Here is a 22,952-nt window from a genome sequence, read left to right as displayed (position 1 = left end):
CTCTGACAATTCTGGAAGAAATATGCACTTTTTTCCTGCCTTTTCCTTTGTTTCTGGCAGCAAAGTAAAGGAGTGGTTGAAGGGCGATGTGCCCATTTAGCAGACAAAGCCATCGAATCTCAGTAACTTTGCAAAGTGGTTGTGATAAAGCAGAGGTAAGACAGGTCCTCTCATTCCTTATTTTGTATCCCTTGTGGTAAAAGTTAAGTTCCTTGAAATATTCTGTCTATGAAGAAATATTAAGAAAGTAGGGGATGGAGTGGGTTTTCATCTGCGCTTAGGAGAATATGGGATAAAGAGCTTGGACTCGAGAGTCATTCCTAGGTTCCAACCCCAGCTCGGGCTCTTCCTGTCTCTGCAGCACTGGGCCAGTTACTTTTCTGCCTCAGCCTCAGTTTTCCTGGCTGTGAACTGGTCATAATTTGCCTTACAGTGTTGTCGTGATGGTGAAAACGTGAGTTACAAAGAGTTAAGGCCAGTGAAGTACCTGGCACCTAATACATGCTTCATAAATGGCAGTTATTGCTTTATTTGAAGAAAAGGAAACTTTTAGCAATATATTCCTAGAAATTACCTCAATTAGAAGGAGACATCTTGCTAGAATACTAACTAGGATTTTAGGTTAAATTATGCAGTCATATATTAAAAGGTCCACTTTTTGGGAAATATCCATTGACTGGTGACCTGGCAGAAGGAAACCTCAGGCTCATTTCTCTGCAAGGTCCTGGCCTCTTTGAGTAAGCCCAATAGACATAATCAAGATGACAGTGTATATTACTTAAAAGGTGATTATATTAAAGCATTTTTTTGGTGAAAAAGTCTTGGAACAAATAAATACCTATTTGGTATGGGAACTGCAGTCTCTTCCTCTCTCTCACACACACCCATGCATATTGTCCCTTCAACATTCGTGCCATTATGTTGTGTTTAATTATAGGGGAAGTGAAATCCTCTCCAAAGTTGCCTACTAGTTAATTGCTGACGTTTCATTCTCTGAACGTTTATTGAGAACAAGCTCTGCCCCATGCCTAGTGGAGGAAACCCCCGTGACATTTGAGTACTGTAGACAGGTTTGACCTATTCCAATTCAACAAGAGAGAAAGAAGCAAGGGAGGAAAAGAGCAATGCAGATCATCTGGGTATCTTCTTTGTCCTCCAAAGCCTCAGTTCTTCCCTTTGTACAATGAGCACAGCTGGATTTAATGGTCTCCAGGTTCTTTGCTGCTCTTTGAGGCTGAAACTCAGGGGAGGTAAAGAAATTCTTTTGCTTGTTCTGAACCCCAGTGGGCTGATCCAGAGCTGCTTATTCACCCTCCCCCTTCTAGATGAGATGGTTCCAGCGTGAATGGGGATGCTCCAGTGCTTGAAATTCACAGGCATCACGTGATTAAGCTAGAAATAGAAAATAAGTCATGTCTGGGTTTGGAGGACTCCCTGACTATTCTGGTTATGTTTGGAACAGAGCGTTTATGAGAGGCTGGACTGAATGGATGGGATCATAGCTTCCATTCCATGGAAGGCAGGGTCGTCCAGCCTTCCTGATGGGAATGTGTTTGTTGGGCAGGGGTGGGGTTGGGGTGATAAGCATCTTGGGGAGTGAGCTAAATAAGCCATTCTCAAAGCCCTTCCCCTGAGAATAGAGCAGGCTGGCTGTCCCGCCAAACAAAGAGCCTGGACGTCTTGAACCACTGCAGTGTTGGGAAGATTCTGCCATCCAGACAATGGGAGCTCTATCGCCATGTCTAGCTGAGGACAGGGGGTTGGTGTCTGGCCTTATGAGGTCCCAACAGGTCTGTTTGATGGGCAGGTTAACAACATAGGCACTAGAACCAGGTCCTTCTTCTTGGCTGGGGGATCTTGGGTGAGTTATTAGTTAATCTGAGCCTTGACTATTCCATCTATAAAAACAAGACGCAAAATAGTACCTACCTTTTTTTTTTTTTTTTTTTTTTTTTTTTTTTTTTGTGAGGCAGAGTCTCACTCTGTCACCTAGGCTGGAGTGCAGTGGTGTGATCTTGGCTCACTGCACCCTCCACCTTCCGGGTTCAAGCAATTCTCCTGCCTCAGCCTCCTGAGGAGCTGAGATTACAGGCATGTGCCACCATGCCCGGCTAATTTTTGTATTTTTTAGAAGAAATGGTGTTTCACCATATTGGCCAGGCTGGTCTCGAACTTCTGACCTCCAGTGAGCTGCCCGCTTTGGCCTCCCGCAGTGCTGGGATTACAGGTGTGAGCCACCGTACCCAGCTGGGCTTCTTTCACTGATCTCCACCTGTTCTCCAGGAATCACCTTCTCCCTGGCAGTTACAACTGGGTGAAAAAGAATTTAAAATCCTCATTCTTTTACAGGGGAGCAGAAGACGAAAGAGTATGTCTTTTTCCCTTTGTCTCCCACTATACCCTCTGTGTAGCTCCATCATAACAATTATTTTAGACGGTTAAAATAAAAACAATTTGGAGAATGGTGGGAGGAGGAAGAGGCAATCATTTATTTGGCATTTACTGTATACTTGACACTCATTGTCTCACTAATTCTTCATAACGACTATATCATGTACATACCGTTACTGTATTATTATCCTCATTTTATAAATGAGGAAACTGAATTACATAGATTAAATAAATTGCTTGAGATCCTACCTAGTAGTTCACAAAATCCTGGGCCCCTAATCCGTATGAAACACTTCCCCGTGCTAATTATTGTCATCTCTGACACCTGGCTAGCTTGTGCGCTCCTTAGGTTGGGTGTATTTGTTTTTTCTTTTGAGACAGAGTCTCGCTGTCACCCAGGCTGGAGTGCTGTGGTGCGACCTTGGCTCACTGCAACCTCCACCTCTCGGGTCCAAGTGATTCTCCTGCCTCAGCCTTCCAAGTAGCTGGGACTACAGGCATGCACCATTACACCCGGCTAATTTTTGTATTTTTAATAGAGACAGGGTTTCACCATGTTGGCCAGGCTGGTCTCAAACTCCTGACTCAAATGATCCGCCCACCTCAGCCTCCCAAAGTGCTGGGATTACAGGTGTGAGACACCACACCTGGCCTGGTTGGGTGCATTTCTTGTTCATTCATCATTTGGTCCCTTTTTTTTTTTTTTTTTTTTGAGACAGTTTTGCTCTTGTTGCTCAGGCTGGAGTGCAGTGGCACGATCTTGGCTCACTGCAACCTCCTAAGTAGCTGGGATTGCAGGTGCACGCCACGATGCCCAGCTAATATTTGTATTTTTAGTGGAGACACGGTTTCACCATCTTGGTCAGGCCGGTCTTGAACTCCTGACCTCATGTGATCCTCTTGCCTTGGCCTCTCAAAGTGTTGGGATTACAGGCGTGAGCCACCACACCCGGCCAGGTCCCTATTCTTTAACAGAAAAGACAAGTCACCAAATCTGTTTTAGGCCCTTCAGATGCAGCTGTGAGCAAAAGGGACATCACCCATCCTCTTGAGCACTGGCTTCTAGTTTGAGTGGCTGGTACCCTGGGGAAGGGTCTGGAAGGACACAACCTGCAAGCTTGGCTGGCTGTGGTTGGCCTGCCTCTGTCCTCTTAGGTCGGGGTTTCTCAGCCCCATGCTGTAGATGTTTGGGGCTGGATAAAGGAGCAGCTGACCTGTGCATTGTAAGATATGGAGTGCCATCCCTGTCTCCACCCTCTAGATGCCAGTACATGCTCCCTTTCAAGTTATGACAAACATGTCTCTAGAGAGTGTCAAATGTTCCCTGGGGGACAAAACCACCCCCCTGGTTGAGAATCACTGCCACCAGGTCATGAAAGCACAGTGGGATGGGCCCCTCTAAGCCCTAGGGCAACGCTGGCTGTGATCCACAGTCCCACTTCCTTCTCTGTAAAGTGGTTTGATACACAGGTCAGGGTTTATTAATAGTACAGGCTCTGACACAAGCAAAAACACTCAGTGATTAATGCTAATGGTAATGGTGGTGGTGCAGTGATGACCGTCCCTTTTCAACATTGCCACCTCCCCCCGCACATACATCGTAGGGACACCAGTGGCTCCAGCCGTTCAAGTCTGGGCCTTTGCCTGTGGTGCACCCAGGGCATGGTATTGAAAGGCGGGGCTCCTGAAGCCGCCTTTATCTGAAGCGTGGAAATGTGGTTCAAGGCTGCCTGTCCCAACAGCAGACCCATCCACCTGGCCGGTGGGGATTGATGTGACTGGCACGAGGCGCCAGGAGCATGTTCCAGGCCTCTCTGGAGCATGGACTGCCCTTGAGCACCGAACTTGACCAGCCTTATCACATCTTACTGTATTTCCCTTTTTGTAATTCGCCAGAGAGCCTTGTAAATCAGCAGCCACTAGCAATTCCTGCTTTGTGGTGGCTGTAAGATTCAGAGCAACTTGTTTTTCCAGACCTCTAGTCTAATCTTTTCTGTGTGTGTGTGTGTGTGTTTTAAATGTTATCTTGAACAAGAAAACAGCTGAAATTTTATTTTATTTTTCATTGCAACAGGGCTTTTGCCCAGGGGTCTGTTTGATGGGCCGGTTAACAATATAGGCACTAAAGCCAGGTCCCTCTTCTTGGCTGGGGGATTTCGGGTGAGTTATTAGCCAATCTTAGCCTTGAATTTTCCATCTATGAAACAAGACCCAGAATAGTATGTACTGCATAGAGATGTTGTGAGGATTAATTAATGCTTATAATGCTTCTAAATGGGCTTAAAGCACTACCTAGTCCATAGTAAGTGCCTAAGAAATGTTATGATAGGATTTGAAGTCACACGGATTGGAACTTGAATCTTGGTCTCTGCTCCTTACCTGCTGTGTGACGTTAACAGGTGTCTCTACCTCTCTGAGCATGTGTCTGCCTTATATTAATAACTGTGGTTGTCGCAGGTTGAGCCCCCAATGTGTCCTAGTTGGTCTGGGATATGCCCGATTTTTAGTGCTGAACGTCCCATATCCTCAGTCCCAGGCAAGCTGGGATGCTTGGTCACACTGGTTATGGGGTTGAAATAAACCATAGCACCTAGCACATTGTAGGTGTCAGTAAATGGAAACATGCCAGAAGTAGTCTGTACCATTTGGTTGTGTGTGGGAGGTGGTGGGGGGATGTTTTAGCTACTCATTTGTTTCAGCCTACAAATGCTCATGCCATTTTCCTAAGCCATAGAACTCTTGCAAATTGACGTTTTCTAACCTAGATTGATTTTTTTTTGTCCTATTTTAGACAGAAAAAAGATTTTATTTGACTTTCATGTTACAAGATATCACCTCTTGGTTTTTTTTTTTTTTTTCTGTAATAACAATACTGAGGGCTGAATAATTAGTACGGCATGGTAGGTAGTAGCAACATAATGTCTAGACTGTGTGGGTTGTACCATGAACCCTAAAAATGGGGAATAGGAATTATTTGAGACTTATTTTGAAAATCTTCAGTGTGCTGATTCACTGAGTTGGTTTTCAGAAGTACCTTTGGATCCGATTATGTAAAAGCCAAATATTATAATCTAGGGAGTAGGACTGAAGGCTGATCCTGATGAAGATTCAAATCGATCTACACATGAACTTTGGCAGTGAGTCCCTGTTGCTCTTTGGATAAGACTCAAGCTCCTTCCTAGCACCCAAAGGGACTCCCTGACCTGGCGGCCCCCCACACCAAATCCTCCTACTTTATCTTATGCTACTCACCTTCTCAATGTTGATTCTAGATTCAGACTTTCTTTCTTTGTGTCCTCAAAATTATGAGTGCCTTCCCACCATAGAGCCTTTATTCATGCTTCTCCTTCTGCCTAAAATGCTTGTCCTCTCTCCTACCTTGGACAAGCTGATTCTCACTCATTCTTTGGCGGCCAGTTTAATTCCCCCTTTCTGAAAGAACCTTTCTGATCTTCTCTCCTGGATGAAGTTCCTGTGTTTTCTGTCCCTTCATTCTCCCCTTTGGCAGCATTTATCACAAATCTAACTAAATCACCAATTTTGCAATCAGTTGTTTGATAGAAGATGATGGAATCAATACTCCCTCTAGCTATCTTGTTATAGATACCTTATGTGTCCATTGAAAAGGAGACAGTTGTTGAATTTTATAGGTATTATGAGAGGCTAGAGAATAGTGTTCACGAGCAGTGTTCTCGAGCCGGATCTCCTGAATTTGGTCAAATTCTAGCTCCAACACTGTGCAGTTGTGTGACTTTGGGCACGTGGCATAACCTCTCTGAGCCCAGGTCTCTCATCTGTAAATAGAGGCTAATAGGAGTCCATTCCTTAAGGGCAGTAGTCAGAATTAAATGAGTAAAATATGTAAGTGCCTGGCAAATACTGTATATTGGTGTTGATGGTAACAACCATTATTATGAGTTCTACAACTAGTAAAAAATAATAGTATTCATCATCTTGAGAAATTCCGACAGCTAGCTTAAAAGCGTGTTGCTGGAGAGAAAGAAACATGTGTACTACATGGTAACTTTGTTTCATTCACAAGTTTTGTGGCTGTAGAATTGTCTGAAGCTTCAGTTTCCTCATCTATAAAATGGGGCCAGCATTAGCTTCCCCACAGAGTTGGTGTGAGCATTCAAAAAGCAGCCTCTCAAGCCTAGGTTGAGGCACATAGTAGGTGCTTGATGAACGTCAGTGGCCCGAGCGCTGTAGATGCCGATTACTGGTTTCTCAGATGCCATAACTTGGGATGCCAGAGCTTTTGCTTGGGATCTGAGAAGCTGGACTGTGAATATGGATTCCAACAACAGCCCTTCAGAGAGCATTCTGCTTCTCTGTGATTTAAAACGAAACAAAACAAAAAATAATATTGGATGATCCAAGGTGCTGGTTTTATATGGCAGCTAATGAGCTAGCAGGGCAAGTAACTGGACAATGTATTGCTAATAGGCACAATAAATATAGCTATGATTATATATTAGCAGCCCTCAAATGGCCCATAATGCAGTGAGTACACGTGAGGTCAAGAACGTGTTAGAAAACAGATGTTTGTTGTTAGTCCTTATAGACCACACTTTTTAAAAGAAATACGTATTTAATGATTATTATGATCAGACATTGTCTTAAGTGCTTTACAGATACTCAGTTAATCCTAATAACAGGCCTGGGAAGTAGGTATATATCATTAGTATTATTCCTACCTCGCATATGAGGAAACTGAGGCACCAAGATCTCAAGTAATTTGCTCAAGTTCAAACAGAAAATAATTGAGCCAGCATTTGTACACAGAGACTCTGGTACAAGTTTCCATGTTCTTAGCCACACTATTCTATGCTGAAGTCACACGGAAGAATATAATGAATGGAAACGGATAATTGAATGCAAAATACCCACTTTCTCCTAAAAATGGGCCAGACCAGCTGTCCTTGGTCCTGAATTTGACAGGCCTTTTCATTAATGGAACTTGTTCTTGAACGTTAGCATTGGGAGACTTGTAGTCCTCACACTGATGGAAGCTGTCTAATGTATTCTGTCTGCCATTGACACTGTGCCCCCTAACACCCTTTCCCCTAAACTGATTTTCTTTTACCCTGTTGGAATGTGAGTAGTTTACTGTACCTGCTGAAAGCAGGGTCTTAATTAGCCTTAATTTTTGAAGTCTGCAGCTGTAAACTGTGTTGAAAAGATTGAAAAGATTAGTGCACTAGTAATAAGATAATTGTCCCTGAGAAATGCTGTTAGCGTGTAAACACAGCATGTGAAATCAGAACAACTGTAATATTTCCCTCGTTTGGTGTTTAAAGATGCTCCTGCATGAATAATTATAACTAAATGCAAAGTGCAGAGATGGGATGCTGCATGTTTTTCCTGTTATTCTTTTCTGCTTCTATCCCAGCACAGAAATAAAACTGTGCTTAGTGGAATCTTGTCTGAAGCTAGCCTCCCCTCCCCCACAGCCATTTGAAATTAGTACCAAGAGTGGGGTAACTTAGAACAGAGGGAATTCCAAAATTAGGGATACTCAGCAAACAAAATCTACAGATCTCATAGCAACTTTTTTTTGGGGGGGTGTTGAATGAGAGAGACCACACATGCATACCTGTATGTGCATGTGAATGCTCACAAATGTGTGTGTACACACATGCATATTCACACACATACACTCTCTCTCTCTCTCTCTCTCTAAATAAACAGAGCTGGAGAAAACTAGCCATGGCTATAGACAGCAGAAGCAGATGTGATAAACCTCATTTTACCTTTTTAGACCTAGAAAGGTTGCAGTAAAATATGCTGCACCTGCCACCACATGAGGTCCTTCCTTCTGTGGAGTTTTTGTATCCTTTGATAAGTTGGAACATACTTTAATTTTATGAAATTAGTACATGTAGTACCTTCCTAACAGACCATAGCTCATCAGATATGCTACATATCCTATAAAGACCAACCTTTCTGCTTCCTCATCTCAGACATTAGCCAATCAGTAGGTTCAGCTTGTCTCCTTCTGCTGTGTCGTTCATACCCCAAACTCTTCTTCATAGGGAGGACTTGCCTTGACTTACAGTCAGGAAAACATCCTACAGCTCGAAAGTTGGCTCAGTTCTCAGCTTACATCTCTCAGATTCCACCTAAAACATGAGTTGGGTTTCCGTTGATTTTGGTTCAACAAGAATTTACCAAGTGCTTTCTATGTGGCAGTCTCAGGACTTCATTAAGCATAAAAATAAAGAAGATAGTCCCTGGTCCTGGGGAAGTGGGACAAGTTGTCAAAAGAGTATGTAGCAGGGGCTGATGAGAAGACAGGACTCTCACCCCTATCCATGGGAGTCAACTTTGCTCTCTGCCTTGTATTCCTGGGTGTGCGTTCATAGGTGCTTCTTGAGTTAAATTATTCTTGAACTTTGCAGCCACGTTACTTTACAACCAGTCTATGGTTCATATCCCGTCCTTCTCTCTAACCTCAGGTCCTCCAGCTGAAAGTACGGGGCTTAGCTTAGGACCCACTAAACCAGAGATTACAAACACCAATGCCCACGGCAGCCACACTGGCAGCCGTAAGTGAAGGACACGTGTCTGGGGCGGGGACTGCGGCAAGCAGGAGGGCCTGTGACCCTTCTAAGAGACATAGCTGCTTCCCAGTGCCAGACAGGCAGTCCCTTAGGAAAATGCTGGATTTGTGTAGCTAGGTCTTCTGATTTTTCCAAAAAATGCCAGAACTTTGCAGTTTTATGGGAAACCTCCTGAATGTGAAGTGTTGGCATCCTGTGTAGGTTTTTGTTGTTCTTTTTAAAACATTGTGCGGGCTGTACAAACTATGCCTGAGCTGAATACTGCCGTAGATTCCAGTTTCTGTTGGCCACCTCTGCAGTCGGCCCATGAAGATCGTGTTCTCAAAGTGCTGGCTAAACAGAGGCCACTGCTGAGTCACTAGGGATGCTTCCCACCACTTCATGAATGTGTTCAATGCGAGACCACACACTTTACCTTGCATCTTGTTTCTCCAGCTCTTTCTCATCCTGCCCTCCCCGCAGATGTCTCAATGAAGTCCCTGGGAAAGTAACACTTACTCTCCTGAATACAGCCTACAGTTCCACCAAGCGTGGCACGCATGTGAGCGAGGGTCCCCCAACCCCGCCCCACCACAGAAAGCGTGGAAATAAAAGCGGATCGTTGTAAGCTTTGGATCCGCCAAATGGGACTTAGCACAGCGTTGTCTCCTGCGTGTTGATTATCAACTTGCTTGGGGGATCTCAGGCTCTTGCCTGACCTTGGCACGAGGTCTGGCAAATTTGGCTTTCTGGGTGTAGAATTGATCGTTTCAGAAACAAAGCCATTGAGACAGAGTTGAGGAGAGTCCTCTATTCACGGATGAAAGGAGCTCATTGTACAAAATCGGTGTGTCCTGGACCCCCTTCCTCTGGCCCCTCCTGCCGTTCCCTTCCCCCACAGCTGGGCTTTGTAAGGGTCTCGCAGGATGTTCTATCCCAGGCTATACTTTCTTCCCATCTTCCTGTCTCTGAGGCTGCCCTGAACAGAGGGAGAGCTGGGCTTGGAGCCCCTGTGCACGTTTTCGGCTCCTCGGGCCAACTCTGTTGTCGTGGGTGATGAGAGCACTTCCTTCCGAGAGAGCTAGGAGAAAAACAGCCAGGCTGTTCACAGGCAGCTGCCCAAGGCGGCTGTGCAGGAAGAGAAAACAGTGGGTGCTAAGAATCTCTTCCTGTTCTGCCTTCTGCACAGGCACCTCCCTCCTGGGTCACAGCCCTGAAGTCAAGACTGTTGAGCTAGAAGAAGATGCTCTTGTGTGTATTAACCTCAGTGCTCAACTTACTTATGGATTATTTGAGTTTCTCTGTTTCTGCTGTGAAGTCATGGGATCCCGAACTTTTCTTCTTGAGGTTGGCGGGTGAGGGTTGGAGTCATGTTCATGGGGTAATAATGATACCTTCCTTTGTGGGGGAGTGGTAAGGTATGGTGGTGAACAGATAGGGAGGTCATAAACTTAGATGCTGTCAGGGCTCAGCCCAGGTGGGCAGGGTGGGGTTGTGGCAAACGGAAGGGGATGTGCCTGCCTTAAGTGGACCTGCCTACCCGGTGGGTCAGATCTTTCCACATTTCACGAAAAGCCACAAATCAGAATATCGTGAATTCACCCTAAATTTTAAATGCTGGCACCTAGTTTTAAAAAAATGTATAGTTCAAAAATTAGCCAGGCTTAATGGCGCGTACCTGTAATCCCAGCTACTCAGGAGGCTGAGGCAGGAGAATCGCTTGAACCCGGGAGGTGGAGGTTGCAGTGAGCCGAGATCGCGCCACTGCACTCTAGCTTGTGCGACGAGTGAAACTCCATCTAAAAAAAAAAAAAAAAAAAAGGTGTTTTTGTGCACCATGCAGGTCACACCATACCACATCCAAGCGTTTTGGTTACCTTTTTTCTTTTTTTTTTTTTAAAAACTTCTCTGAAGATATTAAGGTTAAATGGGCCTGGCTCTGTGGCTTTTGACCAAGTCTTGAAACTCTCTGAGCCTCAGTTTCCTCCTATATAAATTAAGAACATCACTACAGGGTATTCATAATCCAGGAACAAGGAAATATGTAACGTCATCGAGAAAAAGCAAACTGGGCACATTGACTCATGCCTGTAATTCCAGCACTTTGGGAGGCCAAGGCAGTAGGATCACTTGAGACCAGGAGTTCAAGACCAGCCTGGGCAACATAGGAAGACCCCATCTCTACAAAAAATGAAATATTAGCCAGGCATGGTGGCACAGGCCTGTAGTCCCAGCTACTTGGGAGGGTGAGGTGGAAGGATTGCTTGAGCCCAGAAGTTCGAGGCTGTGGTGAGCCATGATTACATCACTGCACTCCAATCTGGGCAACAGAGCAAGACCCTGTCTTTTTTTTTTTTTTAAAGTAAAAACCAAAAAAAAAAAAATCTATCTTTCCAGTCTTTATGGCCTTCTGGGAACAGCCACTTCATGAAGATAGAATGTGGGTTTATTGAAGTAATGCCCATAAATGGTTAATTATGGTATCTCATAAGGACTTAACCAATGATAGTGGTCTACTGGGCACTGTCATCAAGGCTGTCATCTTCATTGTCACTATCGTTTCATTAAGAAATATTAGAGGAGGTTGAGGGGACAGGCTGCAGGCAGAGTCCCTCCCCTGCTGAGGCTTTCTGACTCTATCCTGACTCTAAATGTAGAAGGCCGATCTGTCCCCTGCAGGGCCACCTTCCAGCCAGGTGTTCTCAGCGTCTCTCTTCTGGCCTAGGAAGGCAGCTCCACATCCTGAGCTGTAGCCTGGGACTGCAAAGCCCTCCACTCCCCACCTCCTGGGATCATTTTTTCTGCCCGCCTTGGTTTGTGTCGGCAGTTCTGTGTGTGGCCTCTTGGAGACATTCCAGACGCGAAGCACTGCTGAATCACAGTTTTCCTGAATCTTCGAACAAAAGATGTCCTGGTCAGAGGCTCTTGTGAAGGAGCAAAAGAGGAGGAAGTGAAGAAAAGCAGGGAGGGATGTGTATAGAAATTTATTTTGGCAAAATGGGATGAACTCCAGATTTGGTATCAAAAAACTGAAATTCGACACTGAATTTTAATCCAAACTGTGTGTGGCCCTTAAGAAATAGGCCTTTCCTCCTGGATCTCCCATGCCTCACCAGACAGTGATGAGTTTGATTCCGGTCAAGGACGGACATCTAGGGAAACTGGAATCTGTTAATAATATCTGCTCCTCGGGCCGTATTGAGTGTTTGAGGCCAGGTGGACTGCTTAGTAACAGCTGCCTCGGGCAACTTACTGTGAAGTCGCTGCATACCTGGTCTACACCTCTAAGTGCTTTTCTTGAACTCACGATTTTGGATTCTGGAGCTCAAATCTAAACTGTTTTCCTGTGGAACAGGGAACTCACCCAGCAGTCCCAGAAGTCACATAGTATCATTGGAACTCCAGATAATGTCTGTGGGACATTTGGCAGTATTGGTTCCAGTTGGGCCACCTGCCATCTTGGTGACCACAGCAAGTGGGTGCAAAATTGGTAGGTGCTGTGGCCTGTGCCTGGGAAAAGCTAATTATCGGGATGAAGTACAGATGTGGCTTGTGTTCCCAGCTCCAGGAAGATGTGTGTTCAAACACAGCCTGGGTGGCCACCTTTAGAAAGATTTGCAGCATGGTGGGATTTAGCCAGCACTTCCTGTCTGGGCATTGTCGGGTAAAGGCTGCCTTCTTGGCACGTGGCAGGTCTTGTTTATGGTCTGAAATGCCTCTGAGCTGTGAAAAGCAAAACACTGTAAAGTGTCGCCAATTGTCTTCTAAGAGGAACTAACATTGGTGGCCCACCCACTCTGTCAGGACTGAGCCAGGCTCTGGTAGAACATCTCAGTCAGTGCTCCACATTGACTGTGAGATGATGATGGTGATTATTATTGCCAGTAACCACTGGAAAAAGCAAAGTAGTCAACCTGAAGCCTCGCAGCAAGGAAATGAGAACATCTAGCATGAGGAGCATCTGATCCAATTCCGTATTCCTTATGGCTTCTTAGTGCCAGATGCTGATAGAACCGTGAACTGTGGTTTAATGATTCCAATTCAAGATGCGGTTGTACCACTGGGAAACAGTGTAGCTTAGTGGTCCAAAAGGATGCCCTGTTTCAAATCCTGGCTTCACTACCCACTAATGAACGACTTTGAAAAAATTACTTCTCCTTTGAGCCTCAATTGCACCATTTCTAAAATGGGGCTTTTGATGCCTGCCTCCTAGAGTTGTTGTAAGGTTTGTTTGTTTATTTTAAGACACGGTCTCTGTCTGTCACCCAGGCTGGAGTGCAGTGGCACAATCTCGGCTCACTGCAGCCTCTGCCCCCAGGGTTCAAGCTATTCTCATGCCTCAGCCTCCCGGGTAGCTGGGACTACAGGTGTGCACCAACACGCCCAGCTAAGTTTTATATTTTTAGTAGAGGTGGGGTTTCACCATATTGATCAGGCCAGTCTTGACCCACTGACCGCAAGTGATCCACCAGCCTTGGCCTCCACGGATTACAGGCGTGAGCCACCACACCCAGCCAGTTGTAAAATTTAAATAAGATAGTATTTACAAACCCCTTACAGTAATACCTGGCATTCAGTGTGAGAACAATGTTAGCTGGTATTTTGATTATTGTCAATATTGACTAGGTATGTGACCTTAGGCAATTTGCATTAATATGGGGGTGATAAATTCTTCTGTTCACAGTAGCCAGGCCAGCTACTCAGTCTGGAGCTGTTTTCTTGCAAGAATACACATCCACTGTTGCTAAATCTTCTGTTCTTAGAGGAGACGTGAGAAATCTAGATTTGCATGTGAAGTATCCTGGTTTTAAAACATTGGCAATGATTTCAAGTATTTCATCAAGGCTGCAGGCCAAAAAAAAAAAAAGCAAACCAGCTTGAAGCATCCACAGGCCACCAGTTGGGCATTCTTGTCTTAACACTCTGTAGCTCAAACCTCTAATCTTTTCAGGTAGGTTTCTTCAAAACCTTGTAATTCTAAGATGGTAATTCTGTGTACTCTTCAAAGAATTACAAAACCTCTTGAGGCGTACACAGAACAAAGTATTATATACAGGAGTTTAGATTTTTGATAACCGTTTGTGCTCAAGGATACACATACCAAGCTGGAGAAGCATTAAGGTAATTCCGGAGTTTCCATGAGTCTGTGGTTTCTCTGTCTTCCAAGGCTGTGGGTGATGAATTACCATCTCCAAGGGCCTAAGCCTCATTTTAAGGTTCTACTGCTCATTTCTGGGGCCTGGGCTAAAAAATATTGAATGAATGTAGGATAGCAAAAAGACCAGCTTTTTAAACTTTTAATACAAAAGAGAAAAAGAGAGCGCGCAATACACCCAGTTTTAACTGCCAACGTTTCTGTAAAACATTGAGAATCCCCTTGTTCTCTCTGTGGGGTTTCTGTTTTCTCCCCTGAGCCCTATTTAAAGGTGAGTTCACATTTTCCAACAAGGTGAGGGCTGTGCGATTCTGGCCTGCATTCACATTCCAAATGCAGTCTTTTTTAGAGAACAAGGACACCTCTGTATCACTGGCATCCCTCCCTCATCACCCCATGCCGCCTGCCCTGCACGTGCCCAGCCTTCGTCTTAGAAGCCACTGTGAAATCCCATGGGGACATCTGAAGAGAAAGCCCCATTATGCAACACCTTGGTTGCTGCAATGAGACCCTAAGAAGGAGGAGTTGAAAAAGACTCCCACTTCCCTAAGGAGGAAATGCTGGAAAGTGGAGGGTGGTAGCCAGGTTTTTAGGGCAAGGCAGATCCCTTCACCAAAGTGGGGAGAAGGGAACACTTTGCACCCATCCTGGAAATTTCTTGGGGATGCACAGCATGAACACCAACACTCTTAAGAGTTTCATGCATGCATCCAACACTTGATGGCTGGCTGGGGATCCGAGGCAGGAATCGTATTCTTTGTCACTTTGGAAGCTTTTTCAGTCTTGCATTACACATGGTAGAGTTTAGGTATCATGTAGAGTCTCTCCGGTTCAGCGTACATAAGAATCCCCCAAAGGTGTTTAATAAAAATGTAGATTCCTTGGACCCTTGCCCAGAGATTCTGATTCAGTAAGTTCATACTTTCGATTAACACCAGGATATTGGTTAAAGACTAGTTTCTGGCAACTTACAAACTTGCTTACTGCTCCTGGCACCATTCCTGATTAGCCCTGTGTTTTTGAGCAAATTATTCTCTGAGAGTATCAGTTATCTGATCTATAAAATGGGGATCATGATACCTCCCTTGGCAGCGTTGCAGGAATTTCATATGCTTGGCACAAAGTAAGCATTCAAAATGAATTAGCTAAATTTGCTCATTTCACTGCCGTCACGTGACATGGGTTGCACTCGTGTCTACGGTAACTTGCAGTTCAGAAGACTTGTGGTTTAGTAGGGTTGAGTATAGAGGGATATGTCTCAGCCTTTGTAAGCCTGGAGGAAGAAATCAAAGAGAAGATCATTTTTGAGGTTGTAACTATGTACAGTATCTATTTTTATTTAATGTTCGCGACAACTCATGATGTCAGTGGTATGCCGTGTTCAAGACAAGGAGGAGACTATCTTAGGGTTTCCTGGGACAGTCGGGGTTTATACCTGTTAAGCTTGTATAATTATTAATAGTGTCCCTTATAAAAAGGTCCCAGAAAATCTGTTTTCCACTTTGTTACAGTAGCTCTGTTGGCAAGTATAATCCTGCCTGTTTACGTGGGGTCAGTGAGAAAAATAAAGCTCACAGAAGCTAAGGACTTTGCCCAAGGTCACAAGTGGTGCTAGGTAGTTGTTATGGACTGAATTGTACCCCCACCCTAATTTCATCTGTTGAAACCCTTCCTCCCCCAATACCTCAGAATGTGACTATTTGGAGATAAGGCCTTTACCGAGGTGATTACATTAAATTAATGGGGCCCTCATCCAATCTGACTGGTTTGTTTATAAGAAAAGGAAATTTGAGCCAGTCTTGGTGGCTCATGCCTTTAATCCCAGCACTTTGGGAGGGTGAGGCAGGCAGATCACCTGAGGTCAGGAGTTCGAGACCAGCCTGGCCAATGTGGCGAAAGCCCATCTCTACTAAAAATACAAAAATTAGCCTGGCATGGTGGTGCACAGCTGTAGTCCCGGCACTTTGGGAGGCTGAAGCAGGTGGATCACTTGAGATCAGGAGTTCAAGACCAGCCTGGCCAACATGGTGAAACCCCATGTCTACTAAAAATATTCTAAAAAATTAGCTGGGCATGGTGGCAACCACTTGTAGTCCCAGCTACTTGGGAGGCTGAGGCAGGGGAATCACTTGAACCCAGGAGGCGGAGGTTGCAGTGAGCTTGGATTGTGTGACTGCACTCCGGTCTGGGCCACAGAATGAGACTCCATTTCTGCCCCCCCAAAAAGAAGAGGAAATTTTGACACATAGATACCAGGGATGCATAGAGAAAAGGCTGTGTGAGGAAACAGTGAGAAGGCCACCATCTCTACAAGGTAAAAGGAGAATCAGACCTCAGAAGCCAGACCTGCAGACACCTTGACCTTGGACTTTCAACCTCCAGAACTGTGAAAAGATAAATCTCTGTTGTTTAAGCCGCCTCGCCTGTGTATTATTATAGCAGCCCTAGCAAACAAATACAGTGGTTATGTGTGGTTTGAACCTTGGGGTGACCCCTAAACCTGCACTCTTTTCCCACTGAACAATTCATCTTTGTCCTGCACCAGGCCTGCAGCTAAGTGACAGTGTCCCTTTAGGTTTCTGGCTGGGCATTCAGACTTAGTTAGAGCTGGACGTTCTCCAGCAGGCTCAAGTCATGAGTGAGTTTTCATTCACTGTGATCTGCAATCCCAAGAAGAGTTTCTTAGATTTTCCAAGTTATCTGGTGGTTGAATGATGAGTGACAGTGAGACACCATCTTTCGATGGTGGACGATTCCCAGTTCTGGCCTTAATTAGAGGGCTTTTGGTGGAGAGAAAGCACCAAGCCAGCCTTCTGAAGTGTTCCCTGGGAGCGTCTGTGGAAGAAGGTGGCATGTGAATGTCCATTGTCTATGTTGTTGATTCGGTGGGCTTCATGGAAATATCTGGCTCTGAAAGCATGAGTCCCAGGGTCGTTATCTCTACACCAATGTCATTGCCTAACACCGAAGAACAAGTGCTGTCTTCTGAACGTCCTCAAAGCAAAGGAAGAGAACACACTTTCCAATGGCTGAGGCTTAGCTCAGGGCTCAGAATCTGCCAGGAGAGCCAGATAGGTTTGATGCATGTGTGGAATGATAACGAACAAAGTCCTCCTCCTCTCTCTACTTTCTTTGTTGGGGCTTAATTGCTTGTTAAAATTACGCCTTTGGCCTTGAGCCTGGCGTCTTGGTCTTACAAGCAAGACTTTTGAGGTGTAGACAAGTTTCATTGCTCTAAGACCTGTAATCAGGCTCCTGCCTCTTATTTAAACAGTTAGCTTTGGGGATAGCAGTGTACACAGAGTCACTTTAAACTCATTTCTGTCTCCCTCATGGTGCCTGCCATGCATAGAGCTAGCTACTGAATCGGAACTTAGTAAACACGTGTGGATTGATTTAGCTAACTTTACACGGTTCCTTGCTGTGGCAAAGTGACTGTTTTGTTTCTAGTCACGATATGTGTGCTAATTTCTATCAACCATGTCCACTACCTTTTTAAAAAAGACAGATGGTAAAAAAAAGATTCCGGTATTTGTTAAGGTGGTACTGCTTATTTGCTATAAGTATTCTTGATTTTAATAGACATTATCCAAAAATTGTAGGATTATTTTGTCTAAAGTAATAATGTATTTTCCAACAGAGCTCTTGTGAAAGAGTGGAACCCAGTGTTCTCTAGTGTAAGATGCTGGGATCAAATCCAGGCTTTCAACAGCATCTGTGTGACTCGGACAGGTTACCAGTCTCTCTGGTCATCAGTTTCTCCATCTCTATACTAATGATAGTGATAATGATAGTATCTACCTCTTAGGGTTATTACAGGGGTAAACGAAATGATACATACATAGAAGTTAAGCCCAGTGCCTGGAACATAGTGAGAACTTAACAAATGTCATTTATTGCTAGTATTCAACTGTTCAGAACCTCAGGCAAGTAACGTGCCCATAGGACAAAGTTAAGAATAAACCAAAGGAATGAAAACTATGTATTTTCAGGCAAAAGGATTCTGAGTAATCATTTCCTGTCATATTGTGTTGGTATCTAAATAATAAATTCAGAAGGACTGGTATATTGGGCACACAGGATTGAAGGCTAATTCAGAGGCATGCAAGATCGTGATGGTCACTTATTTCCTTGCTTGATGTAATGGTACAGCTAGCACACAGGGCCTGGCACCTAGGAGGCCCTCTATAAATGATTGCTATTAGCTGTAGTTATTTCAGGTTCCTGGGATGCATTTGCAGACTTAGAGAAAGAGCATGTATTATTTAGGTTCTGAGTCTGTGAGTGTTTGTGACAACACTTTTTGATTGATCGAGGTCAGTGTTTAGAAAGTATATCAGTTACTGCCACAATAATGCTGTATAACAAATGACTTCAAAACTCAGTGGCTTGAAACAACAAGCATATATTTTCTGTGTGTTGGCAGGGGGTCGGCTGATCTAGGCTGGGCGTGGCTCCAGGCTGTAGATTGTGTACAGGTCTGTTTCACGTGTCTGGCATCCTCCTTGGACCAGCAAGGTAATGGGGACATGATCTCTTGTAGCAATGGCAAAAACACAGTAGGTGACACTTCATCACCTAAGCATATTTCAAGCTTGTGCTTATGCCACATCTACTAACCTCCCATTGGGCAAAGCAGTCAAATGGGCAAACCCAAGCTTAAGGGCTGGAGAGGCACACAGTAAAGAACTGCTGAGTCACATGACCACAGGGCATGGATCTAGGAGCTGTGACAAATGAGGGCCACCAATTCAGTGCACCTGGTTCCCCATTTGACTTCCCCAACTGAGCCATTGCAATAGATGATAGGAAAGGGCTTTCCTTGTTGTAGGCGGTTCCATGGTTACTGCTACCTGAATTAAGATTCTAAAAGCACTCCACTGTAGCATGCACGCACACTGCAAATTCCCCTTTGGTCTCCAAGAGGCTTTCCTCTGATGGACAGGAATTTACTCTACTGTAAACCAAAGAGTCCCAATTTAGACAGATACGATGGATTAGGCAGACAGCCTCATTGACCTGGTTCCACTTCGTTAGCCTTTCCAATTAAGGAGGATGTTGCTGAAAGCGAGACCTCACAGATATATAGTCATACCTTGAATCCTCTGGACTGAGGCTCTTTAGGGAGAGTCTTCCATTTCCAGAGTGCGCAGAGGGAGGAGAGCATAATAATGTTGGCAAGTGAAACCCAAGTATTAATGATGTGGCCCCTTGTGAGGACTTTATCTTCTTCCCGGTTAGTTAATGAAGATGCTAAATAGGTAGCATTTGTGCTTTTGCTTTCTAGAATCTTCTTAATCTTGGATCCCTGACCATGCACTTATAAGGTCTCTGATTTTGGAACATCAAATAGAGAGCTGATGCTTCACTGTGTCTAGAGATCAGGCTCTTGATTTTGTCAACACAGTTGACAGAGATTTCCGGTGACTTCCCAAGGAAAGTCTTGTCCATTGGAGCTGCTTTTAGGGGTCAGGATGGCATTCTCCCCTCTTCAACCTCTTGGAGATTCTAAGCAATGAAGCATAAGTCTCAGACAATAGCCAAATGGTCTGTGAAGTACAGCTTAATTAATCTGGGCATGCACCCAACACCCCAGTCTGGTGCTTTGCTAGGACTTGGCTTGGAGATTGAGGCTAATTTTGAGGCTGAGATGCAGCTTCTTATCTTATAATCAAAATCGAGGTGGTAAGATCTGAATGGACAGACAGACACAGACTACTCTGACCTGAACAGCAGATGTTGTATGCTTTCGCCCACTAAGCACGCACCAGGTCTGACTCATGCTGCCACCCACAGACCAGGAGGATGGTCTTGCTTCCCAAAGACAAAAATGGGTCCTGCCCCAACACAGGGAAACAGGAAGTACAGAGTAGACTCTTTCTGCATGCAAGTGATACAAAACCTGCCTGATCAAAAGAAAGTTGCTCTATAAATGTCGGGTTTTACCAATCCTAGCTGCCACTTCTTCACCCCTGGGAAGGAATCAGTAAGGATTTGAAGAGACAGGCCCAAAACAGCTCCTTCATGACTTCCCCAGATTCCTTTATAGGTCAAGGCTGCAATGTGGGGAGACGGGGAGAACATGTTCCCCTCCATGTTTTCCTGGGTATGAGGAAGACTCAATGCCTGGGGGAATGTGAGAATTAGAGTGGGATGTTCTCTTGGCAGTTTCCTTTCAGTTACAGCAATGGAGAATTACTGGGAGTTGGACTCAGAATTGGAGTTGGGGGACGACGAATTCCTCTTCTTAAAGGACAGAGCTGAGCAGAGCTCACCATGTTTCTGAGCTCGTGCCTCTTACACTCCTCAGAATGGGGCATCATTACAAAGATACCATAGAACAGTCATCAAGACAGTGAATGGCAGCTCACCTAGAGAAGGAGTTTAGAAAGTTCCAATTTCTCTGCATTTCCTTCTTGTTCGCAGTATGGGACAGTGGGCTGGTGCTAATTTGCATGGCTTCCTAAAACCCCGTGGTGGAAAATCTGCGAAGAGAAAGCAAAGCTTCTAACTGGATGTGTACTTCAGGGCCCTAAAATCATGCCCAATCTCTATCGGAGGAAGCTTGAGGTTGTTTTTCCCAGAATTATAAATCCAAGATGATTAAGTTCAGAGCAGATGTGGTATAGACAGAAATAGCCTTCATGTGCCGGGTTTCCTGTTTTCTTTGGAAACCACTCACTGGACACCACCACCTCCTGCCATCAGTCTTTTCCTCCTCCTGTACCCTCCCTGTCTCTCCTCCAACCCAAAGGGTTCATGCTTAATGACCCAAGACAGTACCACCAAGCATTCCCAGTCAATCGGCTTTTGTAGAGAGTGAATGAATAGGACATTTCTCTGGCCTTCTCTATCCTAAAAAAAGACCTTCCCCAGCCCATTGGAATGTGCTCCTCAAACCAGAAATTAAGCTGCTCGCTCTCATTCCTTCCCTTGTTCTTTCCAAGATCAGACACAAATTGTTGATGGCCTTGTCCCTAGTCAGGACTTTATATTCTTTCTGGTTTATTCCTAATCCTCTTATGGAGCCATACTCTCCTTATAGAGGGTTTGTATGCACGTTGAGCTATTTGGCAAGGGTGCCTTGTTTCTTTTTTCTTTACATTTTGTTGTTTTGTGTGATCTCCATGTGGGCATTTCCTTCACAAAAACTTGAGCCTCTTTCATCACTTGTGCGTGAGAGGAAGTGTCGGGGCGGCCTGCAGACTGGGCCAAGCTGTCCTGACGTCTCTGTAGAATGGAAGACACAGGTTGGGCTGCCCTCCCCGTGGGGTGGCTTGAGCACTGGGGAAATCAAGCTTTGTTTGAAAATGATGCCGGGAGCTTGGCGTGGTGGCTCACGCTTATAATCCCAGCACTTTGGGTGGCCGAAGTGGGAGGATCATTGAGGCCAAAGTGTTGGAGAACAGCCTGGGAAACATAGCGAGACCCTGTCTCTACAAAAATAATTTTTAAAAAAAGCCTGGCGTGATAGTGCATGCCTGTAGTCATAGCTACTTGGGAGGCTGAGGTGGGAGGATCACTTGAGCCCTGGAGGTCGAGGCTGCAGTGAGCTATGATCATGCCACTGCTCTCTAGCCTGGGCAACAAAGCAAGACCCTGTCTCTTTAAAAAAAAAAAAGAAAGAAAAAAAAAGAAAAAAAAAAGAAAATGATGCTGGGGTAGTAAGTTAACTTTTTTCCACTCCTCATGTGCATTTTCTCCTTTCGTCCCACAGGATCCACACCCAAGTCCGCTTATCACCCTGGAAACTCAGGTAAGTACCTTTCCTGTCTTGGCCACTTATCTCAGCCTTGATATTCCAGCTCCCGAGGGGACTTGTCCCATGGCTCCGAAAGGCTGGACAGGCCCATGGCTGCCCCTTGTCCCATTTGGATGTGTGTGTGCCTACACGTGTATGTATACACACTGGCATATACTGTACCCGTGTGTGCAGTGGTGTGGGTGTGCATGGGTGCACATTCGCACCCAGGTGTCTGATGCCCCTCCCACCTGTGGCAAGAACCATAATCATTTCTTTTGAGTTTTCCTCTGTCCTTCGCTCCTGCCCAACCATCATGCAGAGGTTCATGCAAAGGAGAGAGGAGACAGAGGAGAGCCACGAAGTGAGAAGATGCTACTCTTTGATGCCTGAGCTTGGAGGACTTTTATTCCTTGGCAGTGAGGGCAGCATACGGAAGGAAGTTGCATCCTTTCACCGGCTTGCGTGTTGGGCCATTCTGAGGAATTGTGATTGCAGTGGCGTTTCCATGTGGGGAGGAGGATGACCAGCGGGTCTTGTAAGGGAGGGCACAGCCGTGACTGTCTGCTTTCTGCCTTCCTGGGAGCTAGGACAGTGCAGCAGCTATGAGTGTAGGCTTTGGAGTTCAACAGAGCCAGGTGGAATTCCACCTCTGTGTCTTCTAGCCCTGCGACGTTCATGGAGCCACATAATGTCTAAGCCAGTGTCTTCCCATCTGAAACGTCATCCCAATGATAGTGCCCACCTTGCAGAGTTGTGGGTGAGGGTCACAGGAAATGATGTTTATAAAGTCTGGGGTACGTGCTAAGTGCTTGTGAGTGGTAGCTTTTTTTTTTTTTTTTTTTTGAGATGGAGTCTCTGTTGCCCAGGCTGGAGTGCAGTGGCACGATCTTGGCTCACTGCAAGCTCCGCCTCCCCGGGTTCACGCCATTCTTCTGTCTCAGCCTCCCCAGCAGCTGGGACTACAGGCGCATGCTGCCACGCCCGGCTAATTTTTTTTGTATTTTTAGTAGAGACGGGGTTTCACCATGTTAGCCAGGATGGTCTCGATCTCCTGACCTTGTGATCCGCCTACCTTGGCCTACCAAAGTGCTGGGATTACAGGCATGAGCCACCGTGTCTG

General features: G+C 45.2%; 1 protein-coding gene across 1 annotated transcript in view; it reads left to right on the top strand.

Annotated features, from left to right (window-relative positions):
* Positions 1-22,952, top strand: part of XYLT1 (xylosyltransferase 1) — a 371,622-nt gene that overhangs the window by 91,811 nt on the left and 256,859 nt on the right. The window contains exon 2 of the mRNA XM_012497124.2: positions 21,806-21,844. Coding sequence (XP_012352578.2) covers positions 21,806-21,844 — 39 coding nt within the window. The remainder of the gene's footprint in view (positions 1-21,805; positions 21,845-22,952) is intronic.

The sequence above is a fragment of the Nomascus leucogenys genome, chromosome 18, assembly GCF_006542625.1.
Source record: "Nomascus leucogenys isolate Asia chromosome 18, Asia_NLE_v1, whole genome shotgun sequence".
Lineage (NCBI taxonomy): Eukaryota > Metazoa > Chordata > Mammalia > Primates > Hylobatidae > Nomascus > Nomascus leucogenys.
The sequence above is the reverse complement of the archived record's forward strand: the minus strand, read 5'-3'. Positions and strand labels throughout refer to the sequence as shown.